The sequence below is a fragment of the Haliotis cracherodii genome, unplaced genomic scaffold (assembly GCF_022045235.1).
Source record: "Haliotis cracherodii isolate W230 unplaced genomic scaffold, xgHalCrac1.p SCAF_14, whole genome shotgun sequence".
Taxonomy (NCBI): domain Eukaryota; kingdom Metazoa; phylum Mollusca; class Gastropoda; order Lepetellida; family Haliotidae; genus Haliotis; species Haliotis cracherodii.
The window spans coordinates 23366183-23387965 of NW_027266269.1; the positions used below are offsets into that span (position 1 = coordinate 23366183).

Genomic DNA, 21783 nt, shown 5'->3' on the forward strand with positions numbered 1-21783 from the left:
TGCGATCGTTAAGTCTTGAACTTTTCTAAATAACACTCGACTACATTTCAGCTACAGAAGTAGATTCAGTGTATGATAGATAAGGGAGAATAAAAACTTGAAGTGTCTCATTCAGAGATAAACTTGATACTCATGTACCGATGCTATCTCATTTTCTCGACATATTTAAGTGATTCTGTAGTTGGATCTAGATTTATCGCTCCAGTTGCATTATTGTATAGACAAAAGTATTCTTGTGATAAAGGATTTGATATCATGTAAGTAGATGTAATAAATAATGCGTGATGAGTTTTCAGCCTAGTGGTTAAAGCGTTCGCTCGTCACGCCGAAGACCCGGGTTCGATTCCCGACATGGGTACAATGTGTGAAGACAATTTCTGGTGTCCTCCGCCGTGATATTGCTGGAATATTGCTAAAAGCGGCGTAAAACCATACTCACTCACTCACTCACTCACATGAGGTTTCAGGATAGATGAACTTATTGTATTTACCTCGGATGTAAAAGACAGCCAAATATCAACTTACCACATTTAAGAACATACTCGTCCGCATGATGGTGCCTTCCTCTCAACACCTTAAAAGCTGCTTCATCCGTTCCATCTTTGACGTAACGGGCGCACTTGGAACAGCTGGGATCACGGACGCACATAGCGAAACAGCGAAGTCTTGAGGACGGGAGGGCAATTTCATCTCTACCCTCGTCATCATTCTTTCCTGGACCAACATTCCTTCCAAAATGCACCAGAATACCATCGTACATGTCTGCGCCTACTGTGAGAACAGAGAACACCAGAAGCTGCTGATACAGACATATGATGTTGCTAAATACCATCGCCTCAGAGACAAACACGCAGCAATGACATCCAACGCCTTCTCGATGAAACGCAACGGTCTTATGTACCAGTATATGATTTGTTCAGATGTTCTATTGCTGTACCCCTGCAGGATGACGTTTGTGTACTGGGTGTCACATGTCAACGCAAATATTCATTCCTCCAATAGTCTTTTCTCTGACATACAACCATTAATAATTTGTTGTGAATTCAAATGTATTCATTTCAATAGATCGGTTAGGAGTTAACATACCTTGAACATTTCTAAATAACAGACGTAGATTCAGTGTGTGACTGATAAGGGGAATCAATACTTGAAGTGTCTCATTTAGAGATAAACTTGATACTTATGTATCTCGTTTTCTCGATATATTTATGTGATTCTGTTGTTGGATCTAGATTTCTCGCTCCAGTTGCATTACTTATTAGACAAAAATGTACTTATGACAAAGGATTTGACATCATGTTAGTCGATGTAATTGTTAATGACGTTGACGTACTCGTCGATCGAGTTCATCCCAGAGGTGTTCGACAGGGTTGAGATCTGGAGATTTTGACGACCAGGGCAAGCCGTTGATCCTGACGTTATGAAGGTAGTCTACCGTGACATGAGCTGTGTGCGGTGGAGCGTTGTTCTGTTGAAACAGCTCCCTCTGGCGGTCAATGATTGGCAGAAGGTGAGGTTGAAGATTTTGATTCATGTAGCGATTTGCTGTCGGAATTTCGTAAACCACAACAAGTCAGATCTTGTGGTGTAGGATAGGGCCCCCACACAATTACACTACCGCCACCGAAATTGTCAAATTCACGTACAGAATGTGAGGCAACACGCTCATTTTCGACGACGATAAACACGCCGGTAAAGAAGAAATCGCGATTTATCGCTAACCACACACTCGTGTCCAGTTTCTCAAATTCCAAGGCTGTAAGATATGGCACCCATACAAGCGTCGCTGTCGGTGGATCTGTTGCGAAACAGGGACGATAAGTGGTCTTCTGGGTCGGATTCCAGCCTCGCAACGATGGTTCCATACAGCCCGATATCCTCCTCAAACCAGGGATGCGTCATGTAGTCTACGCAGCTGTGACATTGCGATGACGTAGCGATACTGTGCAGGGGTGGTAACTCTTGGTCGGCCGGTTCTCGGACGTCTGCAGTGGAATTGAACTGTGTGTATCGGTCATAAAAGGCGGCAAATGGTGCTATGGTAGACGTTGAAGTGGCGTGCAACAGAACACTGCGATTTCCCTCCTCTGGCCACGTTCCGATCGGAAGTCATTTTCGAACTGGACAATGTTGACAATTGAATGACAAAATTATTGATGACAAAAAGATGAGCTAATGGCTTATTTGCTGATCCATTTCATTGCAAAATAAATCTGGTTAAAACATATTCCCGAATAAACAGACGTACAACAGTAAGTTGCAGGGTGTATATGATGCGTATGTACTATGATAAACAGACGTTACACTCAGGTGCAGGGTATATATGATGCGTATTTACCATGATAAACAGACGTAACACTCAGTTGCACAGTATATGATGTGTATATACCAGAATAAACACACGTGACACTCTCAGTTGCTAAAGTGGCTAATGCCGTCGTCTTTTGTTGGTTGCCCAGTCACGAGGGCATAAAGGGAAATACAATGGCTGCTGCTGCTGTAAATCTGTGACACCACTTCTTATCCCATACAGTGATTACAAATATGTGATTAGATGTTACATCCGAGATCTCATGCAAAAGAAGTGGGACAACCAAGAGGGTATCAATAAAATCAAATATCGGTTACACCTACTTGGGTTGTCAATCTTGGGATTGGAAGAGGTCATTTAACGATGATGTCGTATTGGCCACAGCAGCTATAACCATGAAGATTTATCAAAAGGCGAGGATCCTCCATTTTTTTTTAAAAGGTGAGGATCCTCCATTCTGTATCCCTTGTAATGATAAAATCACGGTCAAACATGTCCTGCTTGACCGTGTTGATTTTTTCATCACAAGGGATCCATATTTCAAAGTTTTCATCGCTAAAGGACCTTTGTAACAATATTAGCTCTCATTAAATTATTGGTGTTTTAACAGAAATAGAACTTATTGACATAATTTTGATGTAAATATGTGTTTCTTATTAATTGGTAGTGTATTATTATTAACCGAGATTGTTTATGGCTGTGCCTTTTACGGGGTTTGAAGAAGTGTCAACTTATTGTCCCCCTGAGAGGGTATTGTCAGTCCATGTCTTTCAAAGTATGTTATTCCTATCTTGGTTTTAATTGCAGAATATTTGTTCTTTTAATTGATGGCTAAAATGGCATACCATAGCCAGCAGGCGACGGAATGGTGTCAATCCTGCTGGAGAAAGTATCGTAGGTCCCCACGGTCCCTAAATTTTTCGTTGCTGGCATTCTGTAGCCCTTTTTAATAATCTGTTGTTTACTGATAGTTTGCTCTTTCACGTGTTCTAAAACTAGTTTTACCTCAAACCTGTATTAGTCTAATAATTATACTATTCTTCGTAGACAAGTTTTATGCACACTCAATATGTTTGATGTCAATGTTTAACTTTATCACGTCACGGTATGGCTGAAATATTCCCGATGTGACGTTAAATCTCAACTCACTCACTCACTATTACAGATTAAAGAAATGGATATTATTATCAACATCGATATAATTTGTTTGCTATTTTTAAGAAAGTGAATGATTCTCTGTGTGAAGATGAGTTGTGAAGACAACGGAGATCAAAACAAAAAGTTTATTTAGACGAGGGAATTATCTGCAAAAGATTAACTACATCACAATAGTTCCCAACACTAAACCTGTCTGTATAGGGAAGGTCTAAGTTCTCTTCTCGTGTCACATCAGTTTCTGCCACTAGACCTGTCTGTATATTGAAGGTCTAAGTTCCCTTCTCGTGTCACATAAGTTCCTTACACTAAAACTGTATATATATTGAAGGTCTATGTTCACTACTCGTGTCACATCAGTTCCTGCCACTAGACCTGTCTGTATAGGGAAGGTGTAAGTTCTCTTCTCGTGTCACATCAGTTCATGCTACTAGACCTGTCTGCATATTGAAGGTCTAAGTCCTCTTCTCGTGTCACATCAGTTCCTGACACTAAAACTGTCTGTATATTGAAGGTCTAAGTTCTCTTCTCGTGTCACATCAGTACATTTCACATTTCATACTTCATACCTCCTTTAATTGCGACCGATTTACCATTACTGTCAAACGTAATATTTCTGTTATAGGGAGATATTATGATAATCAAGATATGTATTCAAAACAAACTTTCGAATTCCTCGGTTAGAACAAAACAAATAGTTTGATTATTTAGAAAAGGGGATTATCTGCAAAAGATTAACTACATCCTACCCGTCCTGCTACTAAACCTGTCTGTATATTGAAGGTCTAATTTCCCTTCTCGTGTCACATAAGTTCCCTACACTAAAACTGTATATATATTGAAGGTCTAAGTTCTCTTCTCGTGTCACATCATTTCCTGGCACTAAACCTGTCTGTATATCGGAGGTCTAAGTTCTCTTCTCTTGTCACATCAGTTCCTGACACTAATTCTGTCTGTATACCTAAGGTCTAAGTTCTCTTCTCGTGTCATATCAGTTCCTGCCACTAGACCTGTCTGTATATTGAAAGTCTAAGTTCTTTACTCGTGTCACATCAGTTCCTCTCATATACCTGTCTGTATATTGAAGGTCTAAGTTCTTTACTCAGGTCATCAGTTCCTGCCACTAGACCTGTCTGCATATTGAAGGTCTAAGTTCTCTTCTTGTATCACATCAGTTCCCGCCACTATACCTGTCTGTATATTGAAGGTGTAAGTTCTCTTCTCGTGTCACATCAGTTCCTGCCACTAGACTTGTCTGCATATTGAAGGTCTAAGTTCTTTACTCTTGTCACATCAGTTCCTGCCACTAGACCTGTCTGTATATAGAAGGTCTAAGTTCTTTACTCTTGTCACATCAGTTCCTGCCACTAGACCTGTCTGTATATAAAAGTTCTAAGGTCTCTACTTGTGTCACATCAGTTCCTCTCAGGTTAATTTCGAGGGTACGGGTGGCCCAGTCGTCTAAAGCACCGCGATTCGCTGTGCAGAGTTGCGTCCCTTGGACACGCCAGAAACCTATTATTGTGGGTTCGAATCCCAGTTCGCCCTGATTATGTTTCTAGGTTTGTCAGCACCATATCCGTGCTCGTGGGTTTCACCGAAGTGATAAACGTCTGAGACCTGCATCGCTTCGGGCTTTCCTCCCACATCAAGCTGACACGCCTTCATATAACTGGAATACTGTTAAAAGAGGCGTTAAACAAAGCTCACTCACTCACTCACTCCTGTCACTAGACCTGTCTGTATATTGAAGGTGTAAGTTCTCTTCTCGTGTCACATCAGTTAATGCCACTAGACCTGTCTGTATATTGAAGGTCAAAGTTCTTTACTCGTGTCACATCAGTTCCTGCCACTAGACCTCTCTGTATATTGAAGTTCTAAGGTCTCTACTCGTGTCCCATCAGTTCCTCTCAGGTTAATTTCGGGGGCACGGGTGGCCCAGTCGTCTAAAGCGCCGCAATTCACTGTGTAGAGTTGCGTCCCTTGGGCACGCCAGAAACCTATGATTGGTTCGAATCCCGGTTGGCCCTGATTATGTTTCTAGGTTTGTCAGCACCCGTGCCCGTGGGTTTCACCGAAGTTAAACGTCTGAGACCTGCATCAATTCAGGCTTTCCACCCACATTAAGCTGACACGCAATGATATAACTGGAATACTGTTAAAAGAGCCGTTAAAGAAAACTCACTCACTCACTCCGGTTACCTTACACCTCATCAGTTACGATTTTCCTGACTATCAAACATGACATTTCTGAAATATGGTATACAGGACATGAGAAGGGAGAACATACCTTTTCTTATTCTGTTGACGTTGTCGAGCGGAAACAATAACTGCGTGTGATCTCATTAAAACCGCCAAACTTGACATGTGACAAAAACGTTTCTTTTATCGAGGAATATGAGCACACCCCTTTGGTCAGATTAGCAACAAGTTTTAAGTATTTGCTAGTCCATTGGGTGTTATGGATGCTGCGAGATAAACTGCCGGTCAATATATATATATATATATATATATATATATATATAGTTGAGGACTGTTTCAATTTTTAGGCCAATCCAGTTTTTAGGCGTGTGCTATCATTTGCCCGGCTGTTTTGATGAAACCAAAGATCAAAAGCAACATGAAATGAAATATATTAAAATGCTCTCTGGGTACAATAGGTATAATTTAATTTTCAAGATGGTTTTCAGGTATATAATCTTCGTCACTAAACCAAATGCTACGATAACGTTGAAGAAGCCGCTGATGATGTAATCACCACCACTGCAGCCCCTAAAGTCGATCATGTTGATGTAAAAATCAACGCCAACGTGGGGCCATCTGGCTTGGATTCCGGCAGGTCATAAATATGCAGAAGGCGACGTGTTGCAGCGACTGTTTTGTCTCGAATGCGACGGATCTGGATGTAGCAGGACTGCTGTGGCGATCTCCCTGACATTTGATAATGTCCAGTGATACCATTCAGCATCCCGGGGCATGGGAGGTAACTGATAGTAAAAGTCCAGATTCCACCCTTGCCGAACTAGGCTGGAATTCCGGAGTTACATTTTGGCTGGACTTACGAGTCTATGTATAGTACAATCAAAATCTCGAAACGAATTAGACATACGGTTCGTAAACAACATGGATTTCAGCGTGCAGATTTCGTTCGACTGTAGGATTTGCAAAGCATATGTACCGTCAACTGGGCGTCCAAATCTTTTCATGTTTTTAATCAAGGTGAGTAAATGATTTGATGCACTTCGTCCGTTAAGACCCATTTTATTTTAAAAAATCAGATCGTCTTAACTACGCGCCGCCATTTTGTTTGAAGCAAGTGCAAGTGATATGAGAGATTGGTCATTAGAAGGGACATAACTCGTAACACTGGTATCTCTAAGTCACGAAATTCCAGCGTAGTTCGGTAAGGGTGGAAACTGGAGTTTTTATTATCAAAAATCTTTTGGGACAATAAATATATAAAATCAACAATATCAAATTGAATCAGAGATTTGTTCTTTTTTACAAAAAAGAGGAACACTTAGAAAACGGTTTTCAACCATTACAGACATGAACTTTTGATGAAAACATCTCAGTGTATACGCGTCGAACGTTTCTTGTTATCCTTTGATCGACGTGTCATTCATGTTACCTATTAAATTCTATTCTTTGCGATAACTTTTCCACAGTTTGAAAGGTATGTTGTAGGTAAACTCATTGATTAGAAAAAATTTTCCCTCGTTCTCCACAAACCATCGGTTTAATGAAGAGACAAACGCCTCAACTTGTGTGTGTCTGGTATATTGACGACGCCGTTCTAGTGCTATCTGAAATGTGAACAAAGCTTCGAATGATCATAAACGCATCATCCTGTAAACCATTTGTTCGAGTGAGTGAGTGAGTTGGGTTTTAACGCCGCTTTTAACAGTATTCCAGTTATATCACGGCGTGTCAGCTTAATGTGGGAGGAAAGCCCGAAGAGATGCAGGTCTAAGATGTTTAACCCACGAGCACGGGTATGGTGCTGACAAACCTGGAAACATAATTGGGGCGAGCCGGGATTCGAACCCACAATCATAGGTTTCTGGGATGCAAGGGAGGCAACTCTGCACAGCGAATCGCGGCGCCTTAGACGACTTGGCCACCCGTGCCCCCACCATTTGTTCGACACCAAAGCTTCGCTGTGAGTCTGGTTTGTATGACCCAGCGCTACAAGTGGTATCCAACCAAATGACAATGTTATGAAATTGAAACAAGCGATATTAGTAGTTCACTCGACTTGTTGCATGACGTTTCTCATACACTTGGAACGTATTACTTACTTCGCACTACACACTCAAATACTGCAGCAAGAATATCATTCATAACAGTCCCCTTATTCGACTATACAGACTCTCCAAGACAAGTTTGTTTGTTTATTTGTTTAAGGCCACAATCAGCAATATTCCAGCTTTATGACGGTGGTCTGTAAATAATCGAGTCTGGACCAGACAATCCAGTGATTGATATCATCAGCATCGATCCGGGCAATTGGGATCGATGGCATGCATCAACCAAGTCAATGAGTCTGACCACCTGATCATTTTAATCGCCTCGTACGACAAGCATAGTCGCCTTTTACGGCATGCATGGGTTGCTGAAGACCTATTCTACCCCGGAATCTTCACGAGGCTCCAAGTGGAGAACCATGAAATAAAAATTGTTATGGTCGGTCGTCAAACCTTTGAAAAATGACTGCCAGAGATAAAACTGCCCTGAAACAAAAACCTCGCAGCCCAATACATCCAAAATATTGCAATTCCTCCGTGCACGTGGGTAGGGTCATTCTTGGTTTTGTTCGACTTCAGTGGAATGAATGTGTAATCGTTCTGAGCCATTGGTAATGTTGATTTCTATTACCTACAGTTACGTGTAAGCTCTCTACTTGTGCTACTGTATTTGTGATCGATTTTGAATGTGTCGTCTACAACTTGATGAACGCTTAAGGGTCACTGACATCCTTTAAAGTAGTAGACCTCAGCGTGAGGTTGCACTTGTTCAATGTCTGTGATTTGCAGACTTTGCAATATGTGTCTGCAGACAAAAATTACAACGATCGGCCCCGCACATGGCGTAAAACAACCAAAGCCCAGGATTGGTCCATCAGAAACCAGGTTTCAAGAAATCTAGCTCAAACAGCCAGTCAAATCGCTGTTGACTTCTGCCAGGCCACTGAAATGCATGTTGCTGACTAGACGATGAGAAAGCGTCTACATGTTCCAAAGCCAGACTGAATCACAGGGTATCAGATTTCTGATCGGGCGCCTCGACCACGTGACATGCGCAGTGCCATGAAAAGTAGATGATTGCTAGATATGAATCAGAGTGCTACCTGTATATTGGCTTTGTAGCACTGTTAATGTTATTTGTTCGTCACTGACAAAATTATCAACATAAGTTTGCCATTAAATAGAAATCAGCAGCTGTCAACAGAGCGCACAGTATGAGCGCAAGAAACGACATTTCTTTTCAGTGTAGTAGAACTTACGACAAGCAAATTCAATATACTATTGCAGTGTAAGGCCGAAGTTAACATTTTTGACAGGGGGTGCAAATATTGGCACAAGTATCACTTGTCCCCAACTTGATTCAAATAACACTGTTTTCTATAAAGAATCCAGCGGGGAGGGGGTTCTGGGTACGGCACTGCAGTGGTTAGTCAATTTTACTGTCTACTATAGACCACATACTAGTCTATTTAGTAAAAGTTTAGTAACATTTACTAACATGTTAGTGTATGTGTGGACAGTGAAATTTATTGACTAAGTTAGTGAACTCTACTATTTCTGTCAGTGTGTTAACTGCAAGAAAGAATGATTCATTCACCCGAACGTCACCTCAAAGAAACTACCAAAATGTGCACGCAACGTTTAGGACTTTCTTCATTTCTCCATTTACTTTAGTGACAAATTAAAGACATTTAGTTTTTTCATGTATAACGATTCAGGGAGGTATGGATCGCAGCTGAGTGTGAAATATATGTGATGTGATAGGCGTGTGATCAATACGCAAAACGTGATTTTGTAAACACTATTCAACATGGAAAATTAACTTCCACTTTCGTGTCTGCAAACTTTCTGGGTTTTTTTTAAACGGAATAATGGAGGACACCTAAGAAAAAAATCAAAACTGATGTATTTTGTATACATGGTCTATGTTGAAGAGGGGGAATGTGCCTGTCACTGTGACAACCAGGGTTTAACGCTGCAACATTTCCACAACACCACTGCGACAACCAGGGTTTAACGCTGCAATATTTCAACAATACCACTGTTACAACCAGGGTTTGACGCTGCAATATTTCAACAATACCACTGTGACAACCAGGGGGTTAACAATGCAATATTTCAACAATACCAGTGTGGCAACCAGGGTTTAACACTGCAATATTTCAACAATACCACTGTGAGAACCAGGGGCTTTACGCTGCAATATTTCAACAATACCACTGTGGCAACCAGGGTTTAGCGGTGCAATGTTTTAACAATACCACTGTGGCAACCAGGGGATTAACGCTGAGATTTTTCAGCAACATCACTATGGCGACAAGGGTTTAACGCTGCAATATTTCAACAATACCACTGTGGTAAACAGGGTTTAACGCTGCAATGTTTCAACAATACCACTGTGGCAACCAGGGAGTTAACACTGCAATATTTCAACAATACCACTGTGGCAACCAGGGGGTTGACACTGCACATTTTCAACAACACCACTGTGGCAACCAGGGTTTAACGCTGCAATATTTCAACAATACCACTCTGGCAGCCAGGGTTTAACGCTGCAATATTTCAACAATACCACTGTGGCAACCAGGGAGTTAACACTGCAATATTTCAACAAAACCACTGTGACAACCAAGGGTTAACGCTGCAATATTTCAACAATACCAGTGTGGCAACCAGAGAATTAACGCTGCAATATTTCAACAATACCACTGTGGCAACCAGGGTTTAAAGCTACAATATTTCAACAATACCACTGTGGCAACCAGGGGATTAACGCTGCAATACTTCAACAATACCACTGTGGCAACCAGGGGTTTAGCGCTACAATTTTTTAACAATACCACTGTGGGAATCACCACTGGTTTGAGGATGTTAGGATTCGAAGCAGGATCTAGACGTATGAACACGAGTGAACAGAAAATATGAATAACATTATTTCTACTCACCCTAACACAAAACCAGGCCGGCGCTATTCCAAACTTCTTAATGAAAAGCTCCATTTTTGTAATATGTCCTATGTCTTTGGTCCTGGTGAACTGGAAATAGATATTAGCATTATTATAAACTAATATAGGGGTGTCGTTGTGCCAAGGCTAACACATAGACTCCAATATGAACATGTTTTAGCCGTACTCAGGAAATATTCCAGCTCTATTTTGGCGTCTGTAAATAATAAAGTTTGGTCCATCAAGCCTTTTCACGCGATCAGTTTATTTACAGTTTGTTTGTTTGTTGTTTAACGCAGCACTCATGTGATAGCAGTCTGGAAATAGATTAGTCTGGACCACGGAGCATCGATCTACGGAATTGGGATACGATACGATGACATGCGTCAACAAAGTGAGCAAGCCTGGTTACCCGATCCCGTTATTCGCCTCTTACGACAAGCGTGGTTGGCTGAAGACTAATAACTTCGAACCGGGATCTTCACGGGTCAATCTATTCAAAGATATCCGTCATATAGGTGGAATATAGTAGGGATACTATCAAGGAGTTGTGAACATAAACGTCTATACGCGATATACGCGTGGATTAATGAGCACTCGACCGCCTCCGTGGTCTAGTGGTAGAGCGTCCGCCCGGAGAGGGGAAGGCCCAGGGTTCGATCCCCGGCCGCGTCATACCAAAAGACGTTAAAAGATGGTACTTGTTGTTACCCTGGTACATTAAGGGGCTAAAACAAGGACTGGTCGGCTCGGGAGTCAGTATACTGTGTCTGAGTGGGGTATTCATGTTAGTGGGCTAGCACTATAGTCCGGACTAGTACAAGCAGCCACACAAACACATAAACGTACATGCACGTCGCTATATTAGTGCAATAATCTTGGACGCGACGTTAAACTAAATTTCACCTCACCTCACCTATGAGCACTCAATGCGGCGTTACAACAAACACACAAAAATCAACCGATACATCAACATACCTGAAACCTATCGACCTTTCCTGCATCCATATCGTGGATATCTTTATGCAGGTAAAACACCTCAACGTTATTCTTGTAACCGTAGACTCTGAGATGTACCAAGCAGTCAGTGGAACTGTCTTTAGTTTTCCCAGTCTCTGTCACAACCCTATACGTGCTCCGGACGAATGCATTCGCTGAAACACAGAATTTCAATATTACAAAGAGCGGTTGTGTCATTGTGACCAGTCGTGTTATACCGGAGCAAGCACAATGACGACTCGCACCATTGTCATCTCGGTTATGGTCTTTGCGCAATCGTGCACAGTGGAAAACCTAGTCAATTTGTTAACCACATCCGCCATTGTTAGTTGTATGACCAATCGGCCATTTTTGCTGAAAACAGACCTCTGAGGTGTCTCGTAGCCAATGTAAGCCGGAACTATTTTTGATAGAACTCGTTAGCACATGACCGTCACGTGATGTAAACATTCTAGCTTACTGTCGACAGCTATGAACGCCTTGTCAGACGGAAATACCACAGAATACAGATAATCTGGTGGTTGTGTGTGATTACCTGTGGCGATAGATCACAAATACTTTGTTTAGCAAATTCAATGACCTTTTATGGTAGATGTTATAGCTATTATCATTACTGCTAACGTGACTTTATTTTACAGTCTCCGTGTTGGAACTATATTTCCAAAGCGTTGTTGTGTATATGCATACATCTTTTGAATATATTTAGGATAAAACTTTGGCGCAACAATGTACATCCGCGAGCATGTTTAGGCGGAGACCTGTTTACTGTTAATCCATTTCCAATATTCACAGCTGAGTCTTCTTTGCGTTTAGGAAAAGGGGGCGATGTTTGCCGATTGCGTTTTTCATTGTGAAAATGCAATTGTGACTGTCGTTTTGGTATATTTAGACACAAAATATAACTAATAAAGTATTTAGGGGTGATTCCTTGACCAAAGTGCGTAGTCAAACGCGCATTCTGACTTGCTTGTCGTGTTTTACATAACATTGTTCGATCTGTACATGTGGGCGAGTCGTCTTGCGAGAGAGTGAGAGGTGCCGAATAAGTCAGTGTCATATCATTCCGATATATATACACATAAAAAAAGTTAATCACCCCCGAATATTATGTATGATAATACACTGCCATAATGCTTAATGTTGATGGCAATACTAATTATGATATTAATGTTGTTTTGTCCGAATAATGTGACCGTTAATGCGTGATGGTCACGTCCCAATATCCCGTGATTTGCACGTGCATCAAGCCTCCCTAGCAATCAGCAAAAGAAAGTGTGTTCACGCAGCAAATACTGGTACTGAAAACAGCGTAAACTGATTTGTGTAGTCGTGAAGTATGAAAATGGCAAAGAAGGAGAGCTGCTGGAATGAGTGCCCGAACAGTCGTCAAACGCCCCCTACTGGTACAACGTCGTCGAAGACTGCGTGTTTGGCACACAAAGGGTGGGACCTCAGAACATGGAGACGAATCCATTGGTCAGATGAAAGCAGGTTTCAGCTGCATGTGAATGATGGCCGAACGAGAGTGTGGAGGCACCAAGATACAGCATACACCCCCAAGAACATTAAACCAACTGTTCCGTTTGGTGGTGGCTCCGTGATGATATGAGGGTGCGTATCCTACAATTGTAAGCTAGACCTTGTGACTATACGGGCAATCTCAATGGTGAACGTTACATCCGGGAAGTTCTGGAACCAGTTGTTGTTCCCCATTTTGACAACCACCCTCTGGCATCAAGACCCCTGTTCGTTGACGATAACGCTAGACCCCACTGTTTAAGAGCTATGGCTGCATATTTGGCAAACAACAACATTGCAACTCTACCATGGCCTGCAGTGTATCCAGGTCTTAACCCTATGGAGCACATTTGGGACATTCTTGGGCGCAGAGTGCAGGCAATGGATCCTCCTCCACACAATCTGGATGAATTGGCAACAGCTTTGCATCATAATTGGGCGCTATTTCCCCATGATATGATCCGTCGTCTGACTGGAGGGATGAGGAGAAGGGTCGAGGCTGTCATCCGGGCACGCGGTGGCCCTACCCGTTATTTAACTTTTTGACACGCGAATGTCATTAATGGACGTTAATAGACACTTTTAGTCATTATGTGCAATAATTTATCGTTGTTCCAGATAAGCAGTGTTATACTTATAGTGGGTGTTATGTTGTGGTAAAAGCAGTACCCGTGTTTGGGCAACCATATCTCAATTAAAATTTCATTTTGTTTTGTTTGTTCTAAGATGGTTGCTCTTTACAAACTTTACAAAAATGTTTTATCCAGTCTACTCTTTCAATTTTGTCATGTTCGTTATTCTTGTTTACTATACAGAAAATTTTTGGGAGGTGCTTAACCTCTTTTTTTATGTGTATACATTGCAGTGTATCCTGTTTATGAACCTACCTGCTTTTGCGATCTTTGGCTTCCTGAAAATCTTCGTCATTCTGTTTTTCCCCTCTTTTCTAAGTCCCTTACTTTTGGAAGGACCTACGTGTCCCGCAGGTTTCTCGTTCTGCAGGGTTGATGAGGCTTTGACTTGGAGCACAGGAGATTTTTGGACATTATGTGTGGATGGTGCAGATTTGTTGATGTCCTGTGTGGGTGGTGGAGATTTGTTGATGTCCTGTGTGGGTGGTACAGATTTGTCGGTGTCCTGTTCGGGTGGTGCAGGTTTGTTGATGTCCTGTGTGGGTGGTGGAGATTTGTCGGTGTCTTGTGTGGGTGGTGCAGATTTGTCGGTGTCCTGTGTGGATGGTGCAGATTTGTTGGTGTCCTGTGTGGGTGGTGCATATTTGTCGGTGTCCTGTGTGGGTGGTGCAGATTTGTGGGTGTTCTGTGTAGGCGGTGGAGATTTGTGGGTGTCCTGTGTTGATGGTGGAGATTTGTGGGTGTCCTGTGTGGGTGATGGAGATTTGTTGATGTCCCGTGTGGGTGATGCAGATTTGTCGGTGTCCTGTGTGGGTGTTGCAGATTTGACGGTGTACCCTGTGGATGCAAGAAACAACATCATGTAGTGACTGATCATCTGAAGGTGGTAGGGGTTGGGATTTGTATTTCAAAAAGATTTGTTTCAGAAAATACTGTAATTACTTTTTGCCTCAGGTGTTGAAAAAAGAAATAGATGATCGCTGGACAATCTGTATGTTCTGTAAAATGTAAGTCTTAAAGCAGTGTACGAAAAAGGATATTATGTCTTTCACATTAATCACAGATCTGAGTGTTAATGAGTGTAGCGTTACGCAAACAAACCATAAATACATAACACGTTTACAGTGAAACTGTATGACTATCTCAAGGTCATTGTCAAAGATGCAAAGACAAAAGCAAGATTAAGATGCGAAACACGTCGTATGCCAAGAACAATCATCTCGTTTACCTTATAAACTATTGCCAAAAAATATATATGGGGAAGGCTACCGGTAAAGGGACCACGTGGTCGGTATTGAGTTAAGAGTGGAATCCTAATCTACAATTACATCCATCCAAAATAAAACAAATGAACTGAAAATCTTTACAACTGACGGTGTAGTGTCTTGTCAAATAAGGCTATGATTACAATTTGAGAAATCGTGTGTTAAAATTGTAACGTGTGTTTTCTTTTTACCATAAAACAATAATAACGAGGACGTTACCGTTTGCTCATCTGCATGTATCTTGCTATTAGCAAAGGTATAACCCTGCTAAATTGAAAAGAGTATAGCATTGCTCAGACAACGCGCGCATGCGTAATGTTGGAAGTGGTCCTTTTATACCTATGACCGTCAGGTTTGCATTAAACATAATCAACTCTCAATAATAAACCATTATAGTCGCAGTTGAACCATGGACTGTACAAACTGAATTTGTTAATTACATAATTCAGTTGTCAATAAAATGGATGCACTTAAAAGGAATATGCAATTAAAAGGACAAACATATCATGTTTTATCATTTTATTATCAAGCTGACGTCAAGAACCTGGACTTCAATTATCCATCGTCAGTCTGGAATACAATCAGTATCAGTATTGCAACTTAGACGTTTCTCATACAAGCAGATGCAATGTACTTATTTAATGTTTCTTTTTAATGATGCATGACTTTTCCGTTTGTGAGATACATAGGTTACTTTAAAATAATTATGAAAACATTTTTCGCATCTTAAACATGACAGAAACCGCAAGTATCTAGTATAAAAATTGTGTTATTGTAAATGTTTATTGACATCTATACGACAAAATTATTTTTTAGACAAGACTGCCGGAGACAAATACATCTTTTAATTTGAATGGACCAGTTGGTCGTAATACGCAATTGATATTTAGAATATTATAAAAAAAACAACATTTTGGACAATAATTGAGTTGTCATACATTCCCTTTCTTAACATACAAGGGGCGGTCGGGTAGCCTAGTGGTTAAAGCGTTCGCTCGTCACGCCGAAGACCCGGGTTCGATTCCCGCCATGGGTACAATGTGTGAAGCCCATTTCTGGTGTCCCCCGCCGTGATATTGCTGGAATATTGCTAAAAGCGGCGTAAAACCATACTCACTCACTCACTCACTCTTAACATACAAACACAAAATATTGTTTTCTAGTCGCTTTTCCGTCAACATATTGTATTATTCATGTTCAAACGTTGAGTCCCGTGAACCTCCACCGGAAGCTAGGTCAGACCATGTGTGGGGCAGTAAGATACAGATCGCGATCGCTGTTACACTTTGAGGAATGAGGAAAGGAAAATATTTTATTTATTAACTAAGGTACCAAACAATCTGATATCCCAAAAATGCCTTCATGGATGGGAACTAGATCTTGCCCGTAACATGACGGAGTATGATTTGCAAATGATTAATCGTAGCCCCCACAGATATAACGTGTCCTCAAAACCAAAATGGTTCCAATACAGTATTATTAATAGAATTATGCGAACTAACGATTTGCTGTACAAAATGGGATATACAGAATATATCTTTGCTATTTTTGTAAAGGAGAAAAACAAACCTTAATACACATGTTCTTTCATTGTGAAATTGTAAAACATGTCTGTAACAACCTTGCAAAAAGGATCAAAGACAAACCTGGAATAGAACTAGATGTTTCAATATTGACAATTTTATTAGGATATCAAGACTGCCAAGGATATCAAAATGTACATGTTATTACACACATATACACATAAAATTCTGGCCACTCTGTCAACATCCATGCAAGTAAACCCACGAAAGTACACAATTCCAACAAAGATGTCTTGCCATCCAGACACAGGAATAGTTTTGTTTAATTAAAAAATATATTTTAAAAAGGTACGATCTTCATCAGACCCCATGAGATTTGACGAACAGATCATGAAAATTAGACACATGTAGGCACAGTATCTGTCTGATGCGATCGTTAAGTCTTGAACTTTTCTAAATAACACTCGACTACATTTCAGAAGTAGATTCAGTGTATGATAGATAAGGGAGAATAAAAACTTAAAGTGTCTCATTCAGAGATAAACTTGATACTCATGTACCGATGCTATCTCATTTTCTTGACATATTTAAGTGATTCTGTAGTTGGATCTAGATTTATCGTTCCAGTTGCATTATTGTATAGACAAAAGTATTCTTATGATAAAGGATTTGATATCATGTAAGTAGATGTAATAAATAATGCGTGATGAGTTTTCAGCCTAGTGGTTAAAGCGTTCGCTCGTCACGCCGAAGACCCGGGTTCGATTCCCGACATGGGTACAATGTGTGAAGCCCATTTCTGGTGTCCCCCGCCGTGATATTGCTGGAATATTGCTAAAAGCGGCGTAAATATACTCACTCACTCACTCACTCACATGAGGTTTCAGGATAGATGAACTTATTGTATTTACCTCGGATGTAAAAGACAGCCAAATATCAACTTACCACATTTAAGAACATACTCGTCCGCATGATGGTGCCTTCCTCTCAACACCTTAAAAGCTGCTTCATCCGTTCCATCTTTGACGTAACGGGCGCACTTGGAACAGCTGGGATCACGGACGCACATAGCGAAACAGCGAAGTCTTGAGGACGGGAGGGCAATTTCAACTCTACCCTCGTCATCATTCTTTCCTGGACCAACATTCCTTCCAAAATGCACCAGAATACCATCGTACATGTCTGCGCCTACTGTGAGAACAGAGAACACCAGAAGCTGCTGATACAGACATATGATGTTGCTAAATACCATCGCCCCAGAGACAAACACGCAGCAATGACATCCAACGCCTTCTCGATGAAACGCAACGGTCTTATGTACCAGTATATGATTTGTTCAGATGTTCTATTGCTGTACCCCTGCAGGATGACGTTTGTGTACTGGGTGTCACATGTCAACGCAAATATTCATTCCTCCAATAGTCTTTTCTCTGACATACAACCATTAATAATTTGTTGTGAATTCAAATGTATTCATTTCAATAGATCGGTTAGGAGTTAACATACCTTGAACATTTCTAAATATCAGACGTAGATTCAGTGTGTGACTGATAAGGGGAATCAATACTTGAAGTGTCTCATTTAGAGATAAACTTGATACTTATGTATCTCGTTTTCTCGATATATTTATGTGATTCTGTTGTTGGATCTAGATTTCTCGCTCCAGTTGCATTACTTATTAGACAAAAATGTACTTATGACAAAGGATTTGACATCATGTTAGTCGATGTAATTGTTAATGACGTTGACGTACTCGTCGATCGAGTTCATCCCAGAGGTGTTCGACAGGGTTGAGATCTGGAGATTTTGACGACCAGGGCAAGCCGTTGATCCTGGCGTTATGAAGGTAGTCTACCGTGACATGAGCTGTGTGCGGTGGAGCGTTGTTCTGTTGAAACAGCTCCCTCTGGCGGTCAATGATTGGCAGAAGGTGAGGTTGAAGATTTTGATTCATGTAGCGATTTGCTGTCGGAATTTCGTGAACCACAACAAGTCAGATCTCGTGGTGTAGGATAGGGCCCCCACACAATTACACTACCGCCACCGAAATTGTCAAATTCACGTACAGAATGTGAGGCAACACGCTCATTTTCGACGACGATAAACACGCCGGTAAAGAAGAAATCGCGATTTATCGCTAACCACACACTCGTGTCCAGTTTCTCAAATTCCAAGGCTGTAAGATATGGCACCCATACAAGCGTCGCTGTCGGTGGATCTGTTGCGAAACAGGGACGATAAGTGGTCTTCTGGGTCGGATTCCAGCCTCGCAACGATGGTTCCATACAGCCCGATATCCTCCTCAAACCAGGGATGCGTCATGTAGTCTACGCAGCTGTGACATTGCGATGACGTAGCGATACTGTGCAGGGGTGGTAACTCTTGGTCGGCCGGTTCTCGGACGTCTGCAGTGGAATTGAACTGTCTGTATCGGTCATAAAAGGTGGCAAATGGTGCTATGGTAGACGTTGAAGTGGCGTGCAACAGAACACTGCGATTTCCCTCCTCTGGCCACGTTCCGATCGGAAGTCATTTTCGAACTGGACAATGTTGACAATTGAATGACAAAATTATTGATGACAAAAAGATGAGCTAATGGCTTATTTGCTGATCCATTTCATTGCAAAATAAATCTGGTTAAAACATATTCCCGAATAAACAGACGTACAACAGTAAGTTGCAGGGTGTATATGATGCGTATGTACTATGATAAACAGACGTTACACTCAGGTGCAGGGTATATATGATGCGTATTTACCATGATAAACAGACGTAACACTCAGTTGCACAGTATATGATGTGTATATACCAGAATAAACAGACGTGACACTCTCAGTTGCTAAAGTGGCTAATGCCGTCGTCTTTTGTTGGTTGCCCAGTCACGAGGGCATAAAGGGAAATACAATGGCTGCTGCTGCTGTAAATCTGTGACACCACTTCTTATCCCATACAGTGATTACAAATATGTGATTAGATGTTACATCCGAGATCTCATGCAAAAGAAGTGGGACAACCAAGAGGGTATCAATAAAATCAAATATCGGTTACACCTACTTGGGTTGTCAATCTTGGGATTGGAAGAGGTCATTTAACGATGATGTCGTATTGGCCACAGCAGCTATAGCCACGAAGATTTATTAAAAGGCGAGGATCCTCCATTTTTATTAAAAGGTGAGGATCCTCCATTCTGTATCCCTTGTGATGATAAAATCACGGTCAAACATGTCCTGCTTGACCGTATTGATTTTTTCATCACAAGGGATCCATATTTCAAAGTTTTCATCGCTAAAGGATCTTTGTAACAATATTAGCTCTCATTAGATTATTGGTGTTTTAATAGAAATAGAACTTATTGACATAATTTTGATGTAAATATGTGTTTCTTATTAATTGGTAGTGTATTATTATTAACTGAGATTGTTTATGGATGTGCCTTTTACGGGGTTTGAAGAAGTGTAAACTTATTGTCCCCCTGAGAGGGTATTGTCAGTCCATGTCTTTCAAAGTATGTTATTCCTATCTTGGTTTTAATTGCAGAATATTTGTTCTTTTAATTAATGGCTAAAATGGCATGCCATAGCCAGCAGGCGACGGGATGGTGTCAATCCTGCTGGAGAAAGTATCGTAGGTCCCCTGGGTCCCTAAATTTTTCGTTGCTGGCATTCTGTAGCCCTTTTTAATAATCTGTTGTTTACTGATAGTTTACTCTTTCACGTGTTCTAAAACTAGTTTTACCTCAAACCTGTATTAATCTAATAATTATACTATTCTTCGTAGACAAGTTTTATGCACACTCAATATGTTTGATGTCAATGTTTAACTTTATCACGTCACGGTATGGCTGAAATATTCCCGATGTGACGTTAACCCTCTTGGTGCCACGGGACCATATATGGTCCCTCACTTTTCACACCCGCATAGTGCCAGGGGACCATATATAGTCCCGAGAAAATGACCTTTTTAAACTCTGAATTTTGATATTTAACACGGAGTGCGCAAAGTCAAAACTATAACCATCATCACCCCAATCATCTTAGCTTTAACATTGTGTAACTCATACAACAATGCTACGGACTACGAAATATGGCGAGATTAGTAAAGTGGCTACCGCTCTTCTCGGCCTTTTTCTGCCATGTTTGAACACCAAGCGAACGACGGCGAATTTTGATTATGCACCAATGTCACATACACGTAAATATTTTCAGATATAATCCTTGTTCATAAGAACAAATATGACCTGAGTGGTCAGAGAGACATATTTTTCCCAACTATACTTATTCATGTAAATACAGTTCTGTTCACTCCTTTATGAACTATTTTATTTACACGTTTTGTATATTTTTATCGACTATCGGTAATGGCGGAATGGTCGGTACACATGAGAAAACGACAGTGTATATTTCCATTACATTTATGCCGTTCATTGAATGAATTTATAACCATCATCACCCTAATATCGTGTAACTGATATTTTATGCAGTGCTACGGATTGCGAAATATGGCGAGATTAGTAATGTGGTTACCGCGCTTCTCGATCTTTTTGTCTGCCATGTTGAACTTCATGCGAATGAAGGCATTTTTTTATTATGCACCGTTGTCACATACACGTAACTATTATTATATCAGACAGCCAATTTGAAAAAGAAATCTGATGAGACTGGTCAGAAAGATTTACTAGTCCCCACTGTACAGTTATTGGCGTAAGAGTACTAAAGTTTTGTCGGCCACGGAAGTTTTTTGTTCAAGTATTGCATATGTTTATCGACTGTGTGTCATGGCGATTTAGCACGGCGCTACATACAAACCGACAGTGCAGATTGTCTTTTTGTTTATGATGCTGATTTACAGAAAATATTAAAATCAAAGATACGGAAAGATAGCTATAATCGTTAATATTAAGTTGGTATAGTGTATATTTATGGGCAGGAGGTTCATGATCAAAACCTAAACATTGAATGGCCAAGCCCGAAGTGATGAACAGTACTCGTTCGCCGCATAGCAGTGCCGCGATTTCTTGTTTACCGGTTGTCCTACATACTCGCCCGTTCAGACAAATAACTGCTACTTTTTTCATATGAAATGACTGAGAGTCATGTGTGATTGCTCAAACTAGCTGACCCTGTGAGTGACTTGCCCTAACTGTTTCACATTTTGTCGCAAATGGAGATTTTAAAAGTGTGGCCACGAC

The 21783-nt window shown here is 40.9% G+C and overlaps 1 protein-coding gene across 1 annotated transcript in view; it reads right to left on the minus strand.

The window, feature by feature from the left end:
* LOC139460307 (nuclear pore complex-interacting protein family member B13-like) overlaps positions 1-21783 on the minus strand; it is a 64871-nt gene that overhangs the window by 25477 nt on the left and 17611 nt on the right. Inside the window, exons 4-10 of the mRNA XM_071241799.1 lie at positions 18349-18501; positions 17541-17814; positions 14063-14644; positions 11637-11812; positions 10659-10748; positions 1334-1486; positions 526-799 (exon numbers count right to left, since the gene is read on the minus strand). Of these exons, the coding sequence (XP_071097900.1) occupies positions 526-799; positions 1334-1486; positions 10659-10748; positions 11637-11812; positions 14063-14644; positions 17541-17814; positions 18349-18501 (1702 nt within the window). The remainder of the gene's footprint in view (positions 1-525; positions 800-1333; positions 1487-10658; positions 10749-11636; positions 11813-14062; positions 14645-17540; positions 17815-18348; positions 18502-21783) is intronic.